Raw genomic sequence first — 16,617 nt, 5'->3', positions numbered from 1 at the left:
GGGCAATAGAGTTTAGATTAGAGATAGACCTTGAGATTAGAATTAGGATTGAGAAATAGATTGAGAAATAGACTTTGACCTGTTGGCACCAAAAGCTAAAAGACTGCAAATATGAGTGTAATTGTTTGGTGCCAACATGAATGGCTCTGCATTTCTACGGCTAGCCTCTTCTACAGGCTACACATAATACCCATAGGAAAGGCCAAAATGCATTGTACTCAAACAATTCATTTAGGAACCCATAATATGATGAAAAAGCTAGTAGGTTAAAGAAGTCAGATGTTTTATGATTCTTCTGCATATGATTATTTCGCACTGTAAAGTTTCAAAATGTTTTCTGACGCTGTAGACCAAACAGAAACAGTAGGCTTACACCTTGGTACTAGCCACTGATGATGTGCTGTTTGATATGTGTACTGTACAGTACTGTATAATCTCTCACTCGTTCTGCATTTCAGCTCCCTCAAGCTGAAACAAAAGCTAAATCCAACATATGCACCACACAGAATGCACTGCAACTGCCTCTGCAACGCAATGCTGCAGCGCAATGCTGCAAGGCGCGTTCCATTTGAAATTAATGTACTCCTGGTGTACCAAAATGCAATGACGCCGTCGCTGTGATCGAGGCGAACGGCACTCCGCCCCACCTCGTATCCCATGTAAAACGTCCGCTCTTCAACAAATCCTATGCCCCGAACCCCCACAGTGTTGTGGTTCATGATGCACAGTAAAAGGCATAGAAATGGGAAATATAGAATGGACAGCTAGAGTTCTCTGTTTCACGTGCTGCTGACACATACATACAGTATAGCCCAGCTAAAAATGTCCATAGTTACAGAATCTACAGTGGCGACCCGTCATTCAGGGCACCTGTTTTGAGCCCCACATTTGTAGGGGGGGGGGGGCTTTCCTGTTGGCATTAATACGTGTCACATATCAGTTTGCAAACAATGTAAAAATAATATACATCATTGAGTTAATAAAGCTTGTTTTCTTGAGTAAGGCAACTCCAAAATGCAGCTGTTTCAGCCTAGCTCAGTGCTTTCTGTGGTGGGGCAAGCCAGCAGAAAATACGGAGCGTTGTGCCGTGATTGGCTCAGTGTTCTGTCACTCATGGGACACTACTTCACCTCCAAGTCTAAGGGGTAGACTTAGAAAATTCTAGCCCCTTGGGTGCTGCCATAGAGTTACATTAGAAGTGCACATCCAAGAAGGCTCAAGGTCATTGGCCACAGATAAAATTATGTCAAATCACGTTGTACAGTAGCTTTGATTGGACTGATCATGTCAACATCATACTTTCAAAATCTTAGCTAGCAGTCATCATCATGAATCAAGTCAACAATCTACTGGCAAATCCTTTTTAATCCTTGTCATATGAAGAGAAATCATGAAGAGAAATGATAGATTAAACATATCGGTGCTCATCGGCCATTGGACATAAACATTACACAACAAGTTGGAAATCGCAAATTCAATAATGAGTGATTTGGAAGGAATCAGTGACAGTGGCTGTGTGGTCCCAAATCTGGATTTAAGGGGTCTCTTTTCCAAGTTTAAAATGATAAACATTCAACAATGGCCATGCTGTCAATGAAGCATGATTTGTGCCACGCTCAAAACAACTGTTTACTCAGAACTGCGGAAACTTTACTTTGGTGAGTTCAAGACAACTGGGAAGTCGGGAATAAAGAAGCTCCGACTTGAAAAATACGTGTTCAACGGTCATCCAACTCGGTATTGTAAATCTGGCCTCTTTCTAGAGCTACGACCTGAAGATCAATGACGTCATCATGATTCAACCTTGTTTTTTTTGTTTTGAAAGCACCATAAATCCAGAGAATTTCAGAGTTTGATGACAGAATTTGCCCACCAAGGACCGCCACGCCACCTTCCTGTTCAAGTGAGCACAGCACAACAAGGTGAGTCCAAAAATGCATTGTATGCTGCTGCATACATTTTGTAACATGCCAGGGCGATATGTATACTGTAGCTAAGAAAGTAATACTAAGTGTATGTTGTGTAGTAAGATGTTAGTAGCTAATTAATGTAGCTAATTAATGTAGCTAGTAGCTAATTACGATACTCTTATCCACTTGTCGTCCCCTTATGGCATAGTTTGTACATCTCAATTGTCATTAGAAACCACATGTGTTTAAGCAAGTCAGCCATATCAGCTATGTTTTTTTAAAAGGCAGTAAATGAGTCTGAATGAACTGTTTCGCTGCCAGACAAGGCTCCGCTGATAGCAAGGTGTAGCAGTGGTAAGATGTTGGGACTGCTGTTGGTACAGGTTTATGTAGGACCTAACTGCTTTGCTGGCATGCATCCCACTTCTTTTTTTTTGCCCCACCAAGATTTGCATGCTAAACTCGCCACTGAGAATCTAGTCTATTTCTAGTAACATAACCAAGGGTTTTCCAAACTCGGTCAAAACCAACGCACTTATGTTTACACACACAACAACTGTAATATATCATTCTGTTTTTAAGGTGGTGGGTTGTAATCATCTTGAGAGAGAGAGAGGTAGAGAGAGAAAGGGAGAGAGAGGTAGAGAGAGAGAGAGGTAGAGAGAGAGAGAGGTAGCGAGAGAGAGAGAGAGGTAGCGAGAGAGAGAGAGAGAGAGAGGTAGCGAGAGAGAGGTAGAGAGAGGTAGAGAGGTAGAGAGAGAGAGAGAGAGAGAGAGCGAGAGAGAGAGATCCCTCTTGCATCTGATGGTGTGAGTGGTGGGTTGGATTTGGGAGCCTATGAAGAGCCAGCCAGTCCAACCTGGTCAGAAGTGGTCTTGTCCAGTGTATACCAGTAAACCGATCTCCACCGCCTCCGTTCAGACTCACACTCAGGTAGGAAGAGTCCCAGGGCCACGCAGCAGTGTTCGGAGCCTGCGTGGGTGTGTGTACACTCTCCCCATCAGGGGCGCCGGTGCTGCTGCTCTCCATCCTCTCCGCGGAGTTCCCTCTGAGAGCTTTGGGGGGCCGCAGCATAGGCTGGGGCTCTTGGGGTCCCCCCTCCACCTACCCAGGCCCATGTGGGGTTTCCTGCTCCCGGACAGTGCACTTGGTTTGGGACCTGCCACCTGTAGCCCCTCTCGTGGAGCTGGGGTCTGGAGCCTGGGCTGCCGTACACGGTGAGGCCTCTAGAGAGAGCTGGTGGGGGGAGTCTAGGGTGGAGGCTGGATGGGATGAGAGAGATGAGGTGGGCGGCTGATGGGGGTCAAGGGTCACTTCCTGCAGGGCAGAGAGGGCTGGAGGAAGGGTTTCCCAGGGGGAGGCACCGTCTACTGAGAGAGGATGACACCCAGTCAGAGACACACTCTACAGGTTGATACGCAGTGACACACACACACACACACACACACACACACACACACACACACACACACACACACACACAGAGACAGACAAACATAAGTATGCATGCACACACACACACACAGCCCTCTCTTCACACACACAGACAGACATAAGTATACACACACACACACACACACACACAGCTGTAAAGCTGACCCATAATAGTCTCCCTGAGTATAATTGTTTTCCATATGGCCAGATAGTTGCAGGATAAAGAAGAAAAACAGAGAGGAATGATGTCAATCAAGACTGCAGCCTTGCTAGACCAAAATAAAATAGTATTATCTCTCTATAATCTCCTTATGTATCCACACTCAGATCCTTGTTCACACACAGCTGCACTGTCATCACCAGGACAGTCAGGACTATATACACTCAGTGGCCTGTTTATTAGGTACACCCATCTAGTACCTGGACGGACCCACCTTTGCCTCCAGAACAGCCTGAATTCTTCGGGGCATGGAAGCGTTGGTATCAAGGGACCTAACGTGTGCCAGAAAACATTCCCCACACCATTACACCACCGCCACCAGCCTGTACCTTGACAGTAGGCAGGATGGGGCCATGGACTCATGCTGCTTACATGCTGACTACACCGGGCACGCACATGTTGATTTTGTCCATCCACTCCAGATGCGATCAGGACACGCAGGTTGAAATATCAAAACAAACCCTGAACCCACCATATTAATTTGGGGACAGGTCGAAACACATGAAACATTCATGGACATTTAGCTAGCTTGCTGTTGCTAGCTAATTGGTCCTGGGATATAAACATTGGGTTGTTATTTTACCTGAAATGCACAAGGTCCTTTTTTCGTGGATCTTTGTAGAATTTTGACCAATTTTGAGTCAAACAAAATCGTGTGTTCTCTACTCCGACAATTAATCCACAGATAAAAGGGGGGGGACTTGGTTTGTTTCTAGTAATCTCTCCTCCTTCAGTCTTCTTCTGTGGACTTTATATGGCGTTTGGCAACCAACTTTAAGGTGCATTACCAACACCAACTAGGCTGGAGTGTGGTGCTCAATTCAGCTTTCAATCAACCGTGTGGGTATATGCTCCTAAAAACCAATGAGGATATTGGAGAGGCGGGATTTGCAACACGTCAAGCGCCTAAAATAGAAACAAGTTAGAACCAAGTTCTAACCAAGATTAAGATTAAATTATTGAATAACATGTATGTGTACATTTATTTTGCAACGCTCACGAACGTAATGCATGTTACGCCAAATCCTGACTCTGCCATCAGCATGACGCAACAGGTACTGGGATTTGCTAGACCAGGCAATGTTTTGCCACTGTTTTTGCCAATGTCCTGCGTTGGTGATCGCGTGCCCACTGGAGCTGGTTCTTCTTGTTTTTAGCTGATAGGAGTGGAACCCGATGTGGTCGTCTGCTGCATTAACCCATCCGGGACAAGGTTGTTCTGCACACCACTGTTGTACTGCACCGTTATTTGCTTGTTTGTGGCCCACCTGTTAGCTTACACAATTCTTGCCATTCTCATTCGGCCTCTCATTAACAAGCTGTTTTCGCCCACAGGACTGCTGCTGACCGGATGTTTTTTGTTTGTCGCACCGTTCTCTGTAAACCCTAGACACTGTCATGCGTGAAAAGCCCAGGAGGTTTCTGAGATACTGGAACCGGCGCGCCTGGAACCGACGATCATACCACGCTCAAAGTCGCTTAGGTAATTTGATTTGCCCATTCTAACGTTCAATCGAACAGTAAGTGAATGTGTCAATGCCACTGAGTGTATATATATATATCATTATGTATGCGTTCTAAATGGCACCCTATTCCCTATACAGTGCACTACTTTTGACTAGGGCCCATTTTAGGGTGCCACCTGGGATGCACTCTGTGTGTGACAAGATCGGTCTATTACTGAAGTGTGTGTGTGCGTGTGTGAGGATGGCCCTGGCCAACACTGAGAGCAGTTTCACTTTACTGAGGGTGCACTTCATTGCATAGTCTACTGTGGTGCAGGTCCTCTTCAGACCTGATTGCTTTTTCTACTGAGACCACCACAACCAAACACAAGCCTGATTGTCTCAACACATAAACAGATATTACCATACACACGCACTGACACAGAGGCACGCAGTGATGCACATACACACGCACACATGTAGGATATACACACACACACACACCAGCATTCACACACAGGTAGGATACACGCCAGCACACACACACTTGCACTCATGCACTTACACACACACGCATTCACACAAACACACACACAAGCAGATTTAAATGAGAGTCAGAATGGAGAGAAAGACATGCAGCTTTTCACGAACCGTGTCTTTAGAGTGGCCCATTAGGAAGAAATAGGGTGAGCTTAGCATATCACCTTTCATGCACATGGAGAGGTTGGAAGGTACCATTCCTAAGGGAAGTGGAGTAAAAGCCTATACCAATCATTAGAGTTAAAGTAAAGGGGTTAAAAAGACATTTTCACTCGTGTTATTTCACAAAGGACAGTTTGATAAGCAGAAAGCATCATCAGAAGCTTCTCAGATGTTGTTTCAATGTCGGGTTAAGGAAGCAGATTGAATTAGCTAAAGCTTTTGTTGTGTCAGTTAAGGTGTCTTTCAGGTTCCACAGAGCAGTAGCAGTAAGAGTAGGTAGGTATGAAACATTTCAGGTATTATCTGCTGTTTATAGCACCCATCATGGTTGTAACATTTGCGGTGGTCTGCATTAGTGTGTGTGAGAGGGAAGCCGTGATTACACCTTGCATTAACATGTGGTTGTCACCATCCTTCAGGATGATCCGATCACTATCTGATCAAGATTAGTTGCATATACACATGGTAATAAAATGTGTATCTTATTTGCCCACTGAGTCTGCATTGTAACCAGATACACTGGTCCCTCCTGTATGCAAATTATTTCTACCTGCCTTGGACCTCCCCTTATGACACAAGCTGTATATAACGACAAACAACAGCACACTTTTATGTTCAATAATTTTATACTCTCATCATTATAGCATACTTTTGTTATCCAACATTAAGACTGGGGATAATACTGTCCCGATAACCTCGACCTGTCCACAGTTGTACAAATTGATATTCAATATTTAATATTCAAATGAATACTCATCCCTAAAAAACTTACCAAACACACCAGCTGAGAATCTGAATGTGTTTACAAAATATAATTAATGCACAATACATTAAAAGAATGACACTTAGGCCCTAATGCACACAGTAAAAACAAAAAGTAGGCTACAGTGCATCTCCGAATGTCACAACACATTGGTCTGAACAGGGGTGATCTTTACGCATGGATGTTTACGTACACTGCCTTTATATTATTGTTATCTTGTATTGTAAATAACCTTTGACATTGCTATCTTGTGACGTTGAAGTTGTCTTCACCTCTATTTTAATGCCACGCCAAACAAAGTTAGATAAGGCTTATAAAAATAAAGATATTTATGAACAGATATCATCCTGAATGACAGAAAAAGGGTTCTCCCATTCCCACGGCCAATGCCAACGCAAAATCAAATAACTGAAAACATTGTACAGAAAAGCCAATGACTGTAATGGTGGGAACCTGAGAACCCAAAGCCCATGGGTGACAGTCCTACCACCAGCCCACTGTTTATTCTGGACAGTGCTTTGGAGGATGAAAATACTAAGGGTAAGCTGCTTAGCGTTTTATATACTTTTTTTGGTCATGTCAATAGCCAAATTCAGTTTCTATATCAGATATGAAAATAATACAGTGGCTTTTCTATCGAAATGTTATAAAAGTCCACTCTGGCTAGAGCTAAAGGCAGGCTACAGGAGGAAAATTAGGCTTACACATTATACCTTGACATTCACTTGTAATGCACTGCTCTCTCTGCTGCGACTCCATCATAGTATGTCCCATGCAAACCTAATACATTTGTAGTTCAGTTTAAATTCTGTAATGCTAGTAGCTATATCAGTCTATCAACCCTCAATGAGTGGAAGAAAGTGAATAATCACTAAGCAATGATTTGGAGGAAACCAAACCACAGACCTTCTTCAGGAAGTCAATTTTTTTCCCCTTTGGTAAAACTGTTTAGGCTTATACTTAATTAGAATCTGATGCCTGTAATATAATGCAATCCTTTTCAATTTTATTTCATTATATTATATTCTGTGAATCTTTGAGCATTTTCCAGACAAATCTCTAGCAATAAGTTGCAGAAGATGTCCAAACTGATAAGTAAAGGCGTATAGTTTTCTGTAAGCTTGAGCGAGGCCACTGTCCAATTTAATATACAATACGTAGCACTCTTTAGGCTACTTTTAAGTGGCATTAGTCTACGGGTCAGTAGGCACATGGCTTCTAACGAAGACCATGATCTTAATTCTAGAGGAATTGTAAAGTTACCGTTGTCCATAATTAGGCTACTACCTCAACTGGCCGGTGTAATTTTTTTTTTTTTGTGGGTGGAAACAACTGTGACGTTGGCCTAATGTATTTGCTTTCGTTGTCAGGATTTGTTTACACTTCAAGGTTATCTGTACAAGATGTGTCTTCGACTACCTCCAGAGGTGGTCATGAAGATCTAATCACAATCAGTTCAAATTGCATCTTTTGATTGTCTACACCTGTCAAAAAATGTGGGCAGAATCAGAATGTGGACAAGATCAGGACAACGGACGCATGTTAGAACCAGGTATAAACGGGGGGGGGGGGGGGGGGGGGGGGGGGGGGGGGGGGGGGGGGATGGGGGGAGAGAGAGGAGAGAGAGAGAGAGAGAGAGAGAGAGGAGAGAGAGAGAGAGAGAGAGAGAGAAGAGAGAGAGAGAGAGAGAGAGAGAGAGAGAGAGAGAGAGAGAGAGAGAGAGAGAGAGAGAGAGAGAGAGAGAGAGAGAGAGAGAGAGAGAGAGAGAGAGAGAGAGAGAGAGAGAGAGAGAGAGAGAGAGAGAGAGAGAGAGAGAGAGAGAGAGAGAGAGAGAGAGAGAGAGAGAGAAACAGAGAGAGAGAAACAGAGAGAAACAGAGAGAAACAGAGAGAAAGAGTGAATGAGCGATGATGAAATTAGACCCAACCAAATCATTACAAAACGAAAAGATAATTACTTGACACAATGGAAAGAATTAACAAGATAACAGAGAAAACTAGAACGCTATTTGGCCCAAAACAGGGAGCAGACAGCGGCAGAATACCTGACCACTGTGACTGACCCAAAATTAAGGAAAGCTTTGACGTATGTACAGAATCTGTGAGCATAGCCTTGCTATTGAGAGAGGCCACCGTAAGCAGACCTGGCTCTCAGGAGAAGACAAGCTATGTGCACACTGCCCACAAAATGAGGTGGAAACTGCACTTCCTAACCTCCTGTCAAATCTAGGACTATATTAGAGACATGTGACTCATTTGAGGAAAGTAGACATATGTCGCTCTCACAGGAGAGCCATGGAGATAGCAATTTCTAACACAGCTTTTTTTTTTAAAGATATCACGAAGTAGAACTGAAAAGGAGTTGCTCTTCACTTTCTGGAGGACAGAGTTTTGAAATCGATGGAATGCACGGTGGAGTTAGAGTATGATAGCTAAGGAGATGGAGGAAATTCTGCCTTTTGATTGCAAATATGCAGACGGAGTCAAAAAAAGAACACACAGAAGGCTATTGCATAAAACACCCGTCTCAGGATTACATCTTCAAACTAAGGCAACAACGGCATCCGTGACAGAGAGGGCGAAGCGTCCATCCATGTATACGGGTAAGATTTTCAGATATGAATTTTCAGATATTACACATTTCTAGTTTAGTCAGAAGGCTGTTTTCATTTCAAGTCAAAGCGTACTGTTTGATAGCTAGCTAACGTTAGCTGGCTGGCTTGCTAGCTAACGTTACGTGTATGATCTGTGTACTAATGTTTTTTGTATCTAAGAGTCATTTGCATTGCTAATTATAGCCTAATGTTAGCAAGCTAGCTAACATTGAACCTGGTTGGTTAGCTACCTGCAGATTCATGCAGGGCAGTAATGTTATGAGTTGGGATTATGGTTCATTGTTTAGCTAACTGGCTAGCTACATGTCTAAACAAAAGACTCCACAATGCAAGTAACTATTTCAATAGAATGATTATGTTGTCACTGCGACAGCTGTCGATAGACGTAGCTGGTAAATTCACTCTGGCTATCTACTTTGATTTCAGAGCACTCGTCTGAGTGTGCCAGAGCGCAGAATAACTGACGAATTTACGGACACTCAATTGTTGCCAGTAGCACAGTTGCAGTAGCCAACGCTCTGGATAACATAAAAACAGCCTATCCAGCTCTATTAGGGCGAGTAAAGTGCTACTGGCACTGTAAAGTGGTTGTTCCACTGGATATCATAAGGTGAATGCACCAATTTGTAAGTCGCTCTGGATAAGAGCGTCTGCTAAATGACGTAAATGTAAAAGAGTAAAATGGTGAGAGTGAGCTGTTCCCTCGTTTGTGTCTGGAATTAGCTCGCAAGCTAGCCAACGTTAGCCAGTTAGCTTGGGTGCTTGACTGCTGTTGTTAGGACAGAACGCTCGGATCAACCCTACCTCCTGTGGGGACGGGGGCCTGGGATTAAAAAAATAAAATAAATACAATATAAATATAGGACAAAACACAAGAGAGAGCACAACACAGCACAACACTGATAGAGACACAGCACAGCACAACACTACATAAAGAGAGACCTAAGACAACAACATAGCAAGGCAGCAACAAATGACAACACAGCATGTTAGCAACACTACCCTGACCTGTTCACTGTGATTACTATTATTTGACCATGCTGGTCATTTATGAACATGAACATCTAGGCTATGTTCTGTTATATTTTCCACCCAGCACAGCCAGAAGAGGACTGGCCACCCCTCATAGCCTGGTTCTTCTTCAGGTTTCTTCCTAGGTTTTGGCCTTTCTAGGGAGTTTTTCCTAGCCACCGTGCTTCTACACCTGCATTGCTTGCTGTTTGGGGTTTTAGGCTGGGTTTCTGTACAGCACTTTGATATATCAGCTGATGTAAGAAGGGCTATATAAATACATTTGATTTGAACATGGTAGCAGCACAAAACATGGTTCAAACGTTATTGGGCACAGACAACAGCACAAAGGGCAAGAAGGTAGAGACAATAATACATCACACAAAGCAGCCACAACTGCTCAGAGTCTTTGAATTGAAGAGATTGCGATAGCTGTCCAGTTTGAGTGTTTGTTGCAGCTTGTTCCAGTCGTTAGCTGCAGCGAACTGAAAAGACGAGTGACTCAGGGATGTGTGTGCTTTGGGGACCTTTAACAGAATGTGACTGGCAAAATGGTTGTTGTATGTGGGGGATGAGGCCTGCAGTAGATATCTCAGATAGGGGGGGAGTGAGGGCTAAAAGGGTTTTATAAGCATCAACCAGTGGGTCTTGCGACGAGTATACAGAGGAGTATAGAGTGCATTGAAGTGTCCTATAAGGAGCATTGGTGGCAAATCTGATGGTTGACTGGTAAAGAACATCTAGCCGCTCGAGAGCACCCTTATCTGCCGATCTATAAATTATGTCTCTGTAATATAGGATGGGTAGGATGGCCATCTGAATCAGGGTTAGTTTGGCAGCTGGGGTGAAAGAGGAGCGATTACAATAGAGGAAACAAAGTCTAGATTTAACTTTAGCCTGCAGCTTTGATATGGGCTGAGAGAAGGACAGTGCACCATCTAGCCATACTCCCAATTACTTGTATGGGGTGACTACTTCAAGCTCTAAACCCTCAGAGGTAGTAATAACACCTTTGGGAAGAGGGGCATTCTTCTTACCAAACCACATGACCTTTGTTATGGAAGTGTTCAGAACAAGGTTAAGGGTAGAGAAAGCTTGTTGGACACTAAGAAAGCTTTGTTGTTGAGCATTTAACACAAAATCCGGGGAGGCACCTGCTGAGTATAAAACTGTTTCATCTGCATATTAATGGATGAGAGAGCTTCCTACTGCCTGAGCTATGTAGTTGATGTAAATTGAGAAGGGCGTGGGGCCTAGGATTGAGCCTTGGGGTACTCCCTTGGTGACAGGCAGTGGCTGAGACAGCAGATTTTCTGACTTTGTACACTGCACTCTTTGAGAGAGATAGTTAGTAGACCAGGCCAAAGACCCCTCAGAGATACACCAATATTCCTTAGCTGGCCCACATGAATGGAATGGTCTACCGTATCAAAAGCTTTGTCCAAGTCAATAAAAATAGCAGCACAATATTGCTTAGAATCAAGGGCAATGGTGACATCATTGAGGACCTTTAAGGTTGCAGTGACACGTCCATAACCTGAGTGGAAACCAGATTGCATACCCGAGAGAATACTACATTCATCAAGAAAGCCAGTCAGTTGATTATTGACAAGTTTTTCCAACACTTTTGATAAACAGGGCAAAATAGAAATTGGCCTATAACAGTTAGGATCAGCTTGATCTCCCCCTTTAAATAAAGGACAAACTGTGGCTGCCTTCCAAGCAATGGGAACCTCCCCGGAAAGGAGAGACAGGTTAAAAAGGTCAGAGATAGGCTTCGCGATTATAGGGGCAGCAACCTTAAAGAAGAAAGGGTCTAAACCATCTGACCCAGATGTTTTTGGGGGGTCAAGTTTAAGGAGCTCCTTTAGCACCTCGGACTCAGTGACTGCCTGCAGGGAGAAACTTTGTAGCGTGGCAGGGGAAAAAGAGGAGAAGCATCAGGGATAGTCACATTAGAAGGGGTGGGAGATGAGGAAATGTTGGACGGGCAAGGAGGCATGGCTGAGTGAAATAGGTATCCTGACTTAATGAAGTGGTGATTAAAAAGCTCAGCCATGTGATTCTTGTCAGTAACAACCATCAACGTTAAGGGACATGGGCAGCTGTAAGGAGGAGGGTTTATTCTTCAGGTCTTTAAATGTTTTCCAGAACTTCTTGGGGTTAGACCCACAGAGAGAACTGCTCTTTAAAGAAACTAACTTTGGCCTTCTGGATAGCCTGAGTGCACTTATTTCTCATTTGGCTGAATGATAGCCAGTCTGCCTGAGTATGCGTGTGCCGAGCCTTTCGCCTAAGGCAATTATTGAGTTAATTCTTAAGATGGTGTGAACGATACTGAATGGGTGTAGACAAAGAAGAGCTCTCCAGTAGGTTACCAAAACATTCAAGGCCATTTTCTCAAAAGTGAGGTTACAAGTTTATCAACTTCCAAAGCAGAATTACCTTCCCATTGTTCCTCATCTGAAGTGTATGATATACCATTTTCTATCTCTGAATCTCTATTTTTAGACAATGTAAAAACACCATTTCAAATTTTGCTACGTAAGACAGAATCGAGCCGGCAGGTTACATATTTCCCTCAGATTACACAGACTCACAAAGAATTCGAAAACAAATCCAATTATGATAAACTCCCATATCTATTGGGTGAAATACCAGTGTGCCATCAGAGCAGCAACCAGTGAAGAACAAACACCATTGTAAATACAACCCATATTTATGTTAATTTATTTTCCCTTTTTTACTTTAACTATTTGCACATCGTTACCACACAGTATTTAGCCATAATATCACATTTGAAATGTCTCTATTCCTTTGGAACTTTTATGAGTGTAATGTTTACTGTTCATTATTTCATGTTTATTTCACTTTTGTTTATTATCTATTTCACTTGGTTTGGCAATGTAAACATATGTTTCCCATGCCAATAAAGCACTTAGAATTTTATTGAAATTGAGAGAGAGAGAGTGAGAGAGAGAGAGAGAGAGAGAGGGGGAGAGAGAGAGGGGGAGAGAGAGAGAGAGAGTGAGCAATGATGGAAAACAAGAGAGAAAATGTAAAAAACTAGCACAAGAGAGAGATTGTCAACCAAAAAGAAAGATTGAGAGAGAAAGATATAATCAAAGACAGAGAAAAATTATAAAGCGAGAGGGAAAGATTAAAAATTAAGATGGAGGTTTATTTGGGGGGAGACCCACCATACTCAGGCACCTGTCCCGTGCCTCTCTTTAGCAACAGTCTCACCCGCCTGCACCCCGCCTTGATCAACTCGATGGCCCGGGCATGAGTCATGTCCCGGGTACTGTCGCCATTTATCTCAATGATTTGATCCCCCACCTGAGAGAGAGAGAGAGAGAAATAGCGAGAGGGAGAGTGAGAGAAAAGAAACAAAGTGATAAAAGAGTGATAAAAGAGAGTAAAGATGGGACAGGATGAACATAGAGACTTGTCAAATTATATAAAGTACCGCATTTCTATTAGCTGGAAAAGAATGTTGCTGTGTTGCAGTCAGGACAGGAAGTGATGTCCCTCACCCTCATTCTGCCATTGCGGATGGCTGGCCCATCCTCTGCAAGCCGCAAAACAAACAGATCCATCTTGTACTCCCGTCCCCCACGGATACTGAAGCCAAAACCCTTCACACTCTTCTCCAGCTCTACCGTGAAGTAGTCAAAGTCCTGTGCACAGCACACAACCAAGAACCAACATTCATAAAAAATATAGCCAATACATAGTCAACTTAGTCTGGGATGTGTAGTTTTACATGCTGTCTGTAATATGGGATTCTGGGATGTACAGACTTACCTGTGGTCTGAAGTCTGGGGGGAACTGCTCTAAAGGGAACTGTCTGTCCACTAAGTATTTTCTGTAATAAGGGATTCTCGGATATGTAGTCTCAACTGTGATGTTTAGTAGGGGATTCTAGGATGTGCAGACTTATCTGTGGCATGAAGTCCGGGGGGAACTGCACCAATGAAAGCTGTGCAGATTTTGAGTGTTTGTACTAGGGAATTCGGGGGTATGTAGTCCTACATATGGTGTGTACTGTAGTAATTGCTTCTGGGATGTGCAGTCTTACCTGTGGTCTGAAGTCAGGTGGAAACTGTGCTAGAGGGAACTGTGCAGCAAGTGTTGTTGAGTGTTGTCTGTAGTCGATGAGGGGAGGAGGGTGACGGTAATCCAGTGTGGGCGGCTGCCGGTAATCAGCCACCGGAGGGTGCCGGTAGTCAACGGGGGGCTGCCGGTAGTCAGTGAAGGGAGGCTGGCGGATATCCGGTTTCACGTCCTGCCTGGCTTTCACCTCTGACCTGTAGACACCAGACAAATATGAGGTTGAGAAAGAGTGTGCGTATTCCATAGATAATGCAAGTCCACACACACACACAAGAACCCTTCACGGCGGCAGCTCTCTCTCTGGGTGTGACAGAGAACATAAGCTCTCCGGCTGGGCGCCATGTATTATACACACACATCCGTAAATGTATACAAACATCCACAATCTTAGCATACGTCCACCTACCCTGCACACATACAACCCAAGTGCACGCTCTCGCTAATTGGAAAAGCATGCACACACGCACGCAGGCAGGCTCACGCACGTCGCACACACACACAAAATGCAATGTAATATCTCTGTCATTCCCAAACGGCACAGGGCAAGACAGTTGTGAAGAGGGCACGACAAAACCTATTCCCCCTCAGGAGACTGAAAAGATTTGGCACGGGTCCTCAGATCCTAAAAAGGTTCTATAGCTGCACCATCAAGAGCATCCTGATGGGTTGCATCACTGCCTGGTATGGTAACTGCTTGGCCTCTGACCGCAAGGCACTACAGAGGGTAGTGCGTACGGCCCAATACATCACCGGGGCCAAGCTTCCTGCCATCCAGAACCTCTCTACCAGGTGGTGTCAGAGGAAGGCCCTAAAAATTGTCAAAGACTCCAGCCACCCTAGTCAGACTGTCCTCTCTGTTACCGCACGGCAAGCGGTACCGGAGTCTAGGTCCAAGAGGCTTCTAAACAGCTTCTACCCACAAGCCATAAGACTCCTGAACATCTAATGAAATGGCTACCCAGAGTATTTGCATTGCCCCCCCCCCCCTCTTTTACGCTGCTGCTACTCTGTTATTATCTATGCATAGTCACTTTAATTACTAACTCTACCTACATGTACATATTACCTCGACTAACCGGTGCCCCTGGACATTGACTCTGTACCGGTACCCCCTGTATATAGCCTCGCTATTGTTATTTTACTGCTGCTCCTTAATTATTTGTTACTTTTATTTCATACTTTTTTAGGTATTTTCCTTAACTGCATTGTTGGTTATGGGCTTGTAAGTAAGCATTTCAGTGTAAGGTCTACACCTGTTCAGTGCATGTGACAAATACAATTTGATTTGAAATACCTGCCGTCGTGGAGGTAGAGCGGGGGAGGGTGGCCGGGTGGCTGGGCGACCGGGCTCTGCTGGGTCCCTGCTGGGCTGGGCTGGGCGGCCGCTCCTGGGGTAGGCTGCGTGGCTGCTGCTGGTACTTGGCCTGGCTGGTCTGGTGTTTGGCCGGGCAGAGCTGGTGGTGCTGGGCCTTCCTGGGTGGTGGTTGTCTGGCCCGGCTGGGCTGGTGCATGACCCGGCTGGGATGCTCCTTGGCTGGGCTGGTTGACTATGGGGCTGGGCTGGGCCTGGGGGCTGTGTTTCTGGGTCATGGGGCTCTGCTTCTCTGAGCTGGGCCTCGAATGGGGATCTAAGATGGAGAGATGGAGTTATGTTTCACTATATTGGATCATTCCAATATATTGGTATCACTTCGCGGTGGAGGGATACATCTGAGGTGAGGATTTACAGATTTACTCCTGTATACACTTGTGTTACGGCTGGGGTCTGCCCCTATATATAGATCCCATGGCCGCGACACACGTTCTTTTTCATTTTCTCGGCGGACGTCCGTATGGTTTGAGGTACAAACTTTCTGAAGTTTGCTTGGAAAGTGAAATATCTTGCGTGGAAGTATACGCACTGGCTGTTTGCAGCCTGGAGCAGCTGGCCACATGGCCAGCCCCTCCTCTTGAGTGCTGTATCTTCCGCCTGTGGTTTGTCGTGCTTGTGTTTCGTTAGCTTTACACTACGACTCTGTGTGCATCCATTAATACATTGGTGGCTCTTGCTGCCACAAACTGTATTTTACCTTACACAACTTGCCGACTGGCTTGTTTTGCGTGTGTTGTGAATTGCTTTAATATGCTGTCCCCGCGCTATAGGCGCGGGTTCTTTGCTAATTACCCTACACGGGTTCTCTGATAATTCCCCTACATGGTGTTCTTCTTCTTTCTCCTGCAGAATGTAAGAATATGGTGGTGGGCTGCCACTACGTTGAGACATTAACTTTGGAGTTCCTTAACGGAGTTACTCCATCATATGGTGCTGTTTTTTGTTTTTTGCTTGAATAAAATCTAGGTAAAATCATAGTTGGCGTAAAACTAAAACAAAAAAACACAAATTAAATCCATTACCTGGTTGC

At 44.3% G+C, this 16,617-nt stretch overlaps 1 protein-coding gene across 8 annotated transcripts in view; it reads right to left on the bottom strand.

Moving 5' to 3' along the window:
• Positions 1–2,628: 2,628 nt before the first annotated feature.
• LOC115152405 (membrane-associated guanylate kinase, WW and PDZ domain-containing protein 2) overlaps positions 2,629–16,617 on the bottom strand; it is a 325,515-nt gene continuing 311,526 nt past the window's right edge. For 4 of the 8 annotated variants that reach the window (XM_029697255.1, XM_029697257.1, XM_029697260.1 and 1 more), the window contains 5 exons: positions 15,510–15,843; positions 14,181–14,409; positions 13,636–13,779; positions 13,300–13,438; positions 2,629–3,280 (listed from right to left, as the gene is read on the bottom strand). In XM_029697255.1, the coding sequence (XP_029553115.1) occupies positions 3,015–3,280; positions 13,300–13,438; positions 13,636–13,779; positions 14,181–14,409; positions 15,510–15,843 (1,112 nt within the window). In that variant the 3' untranslated portion in view covers positions 2,629–3,014. Of the gene's footprint in view, positions 3,281–5,660; positions 5,750–13,299; positions 13,439–13,635; positions 13,780–14,180; positions 14,410–15,509; positions 15,844–16,617 lie in introns of all 8 variants that reach the window. The other 4 variants (XM_029697258.1, XM_029697262.1, XM_029697259.1 and 1 more) reach the window with 3 other exon arrangements.

Source organism: Salmo trutta, chromosome 17 (genome assembly GCF_901001165.1).
Source record: "Salmo trutta chromosome 17, fSalTru1.1, whole genome shotgun sequence".
NCBI classification, from domain to species: domain Eukaryota; kingdom Metazoa; phylum Chordata; class Actinopteri; order Salmoniformes; family Salmonidae; genus Salmo; species Salmo trutta.
This window is presented reverse-complemented; position numbering and strand designations above follow the sequence as displayed.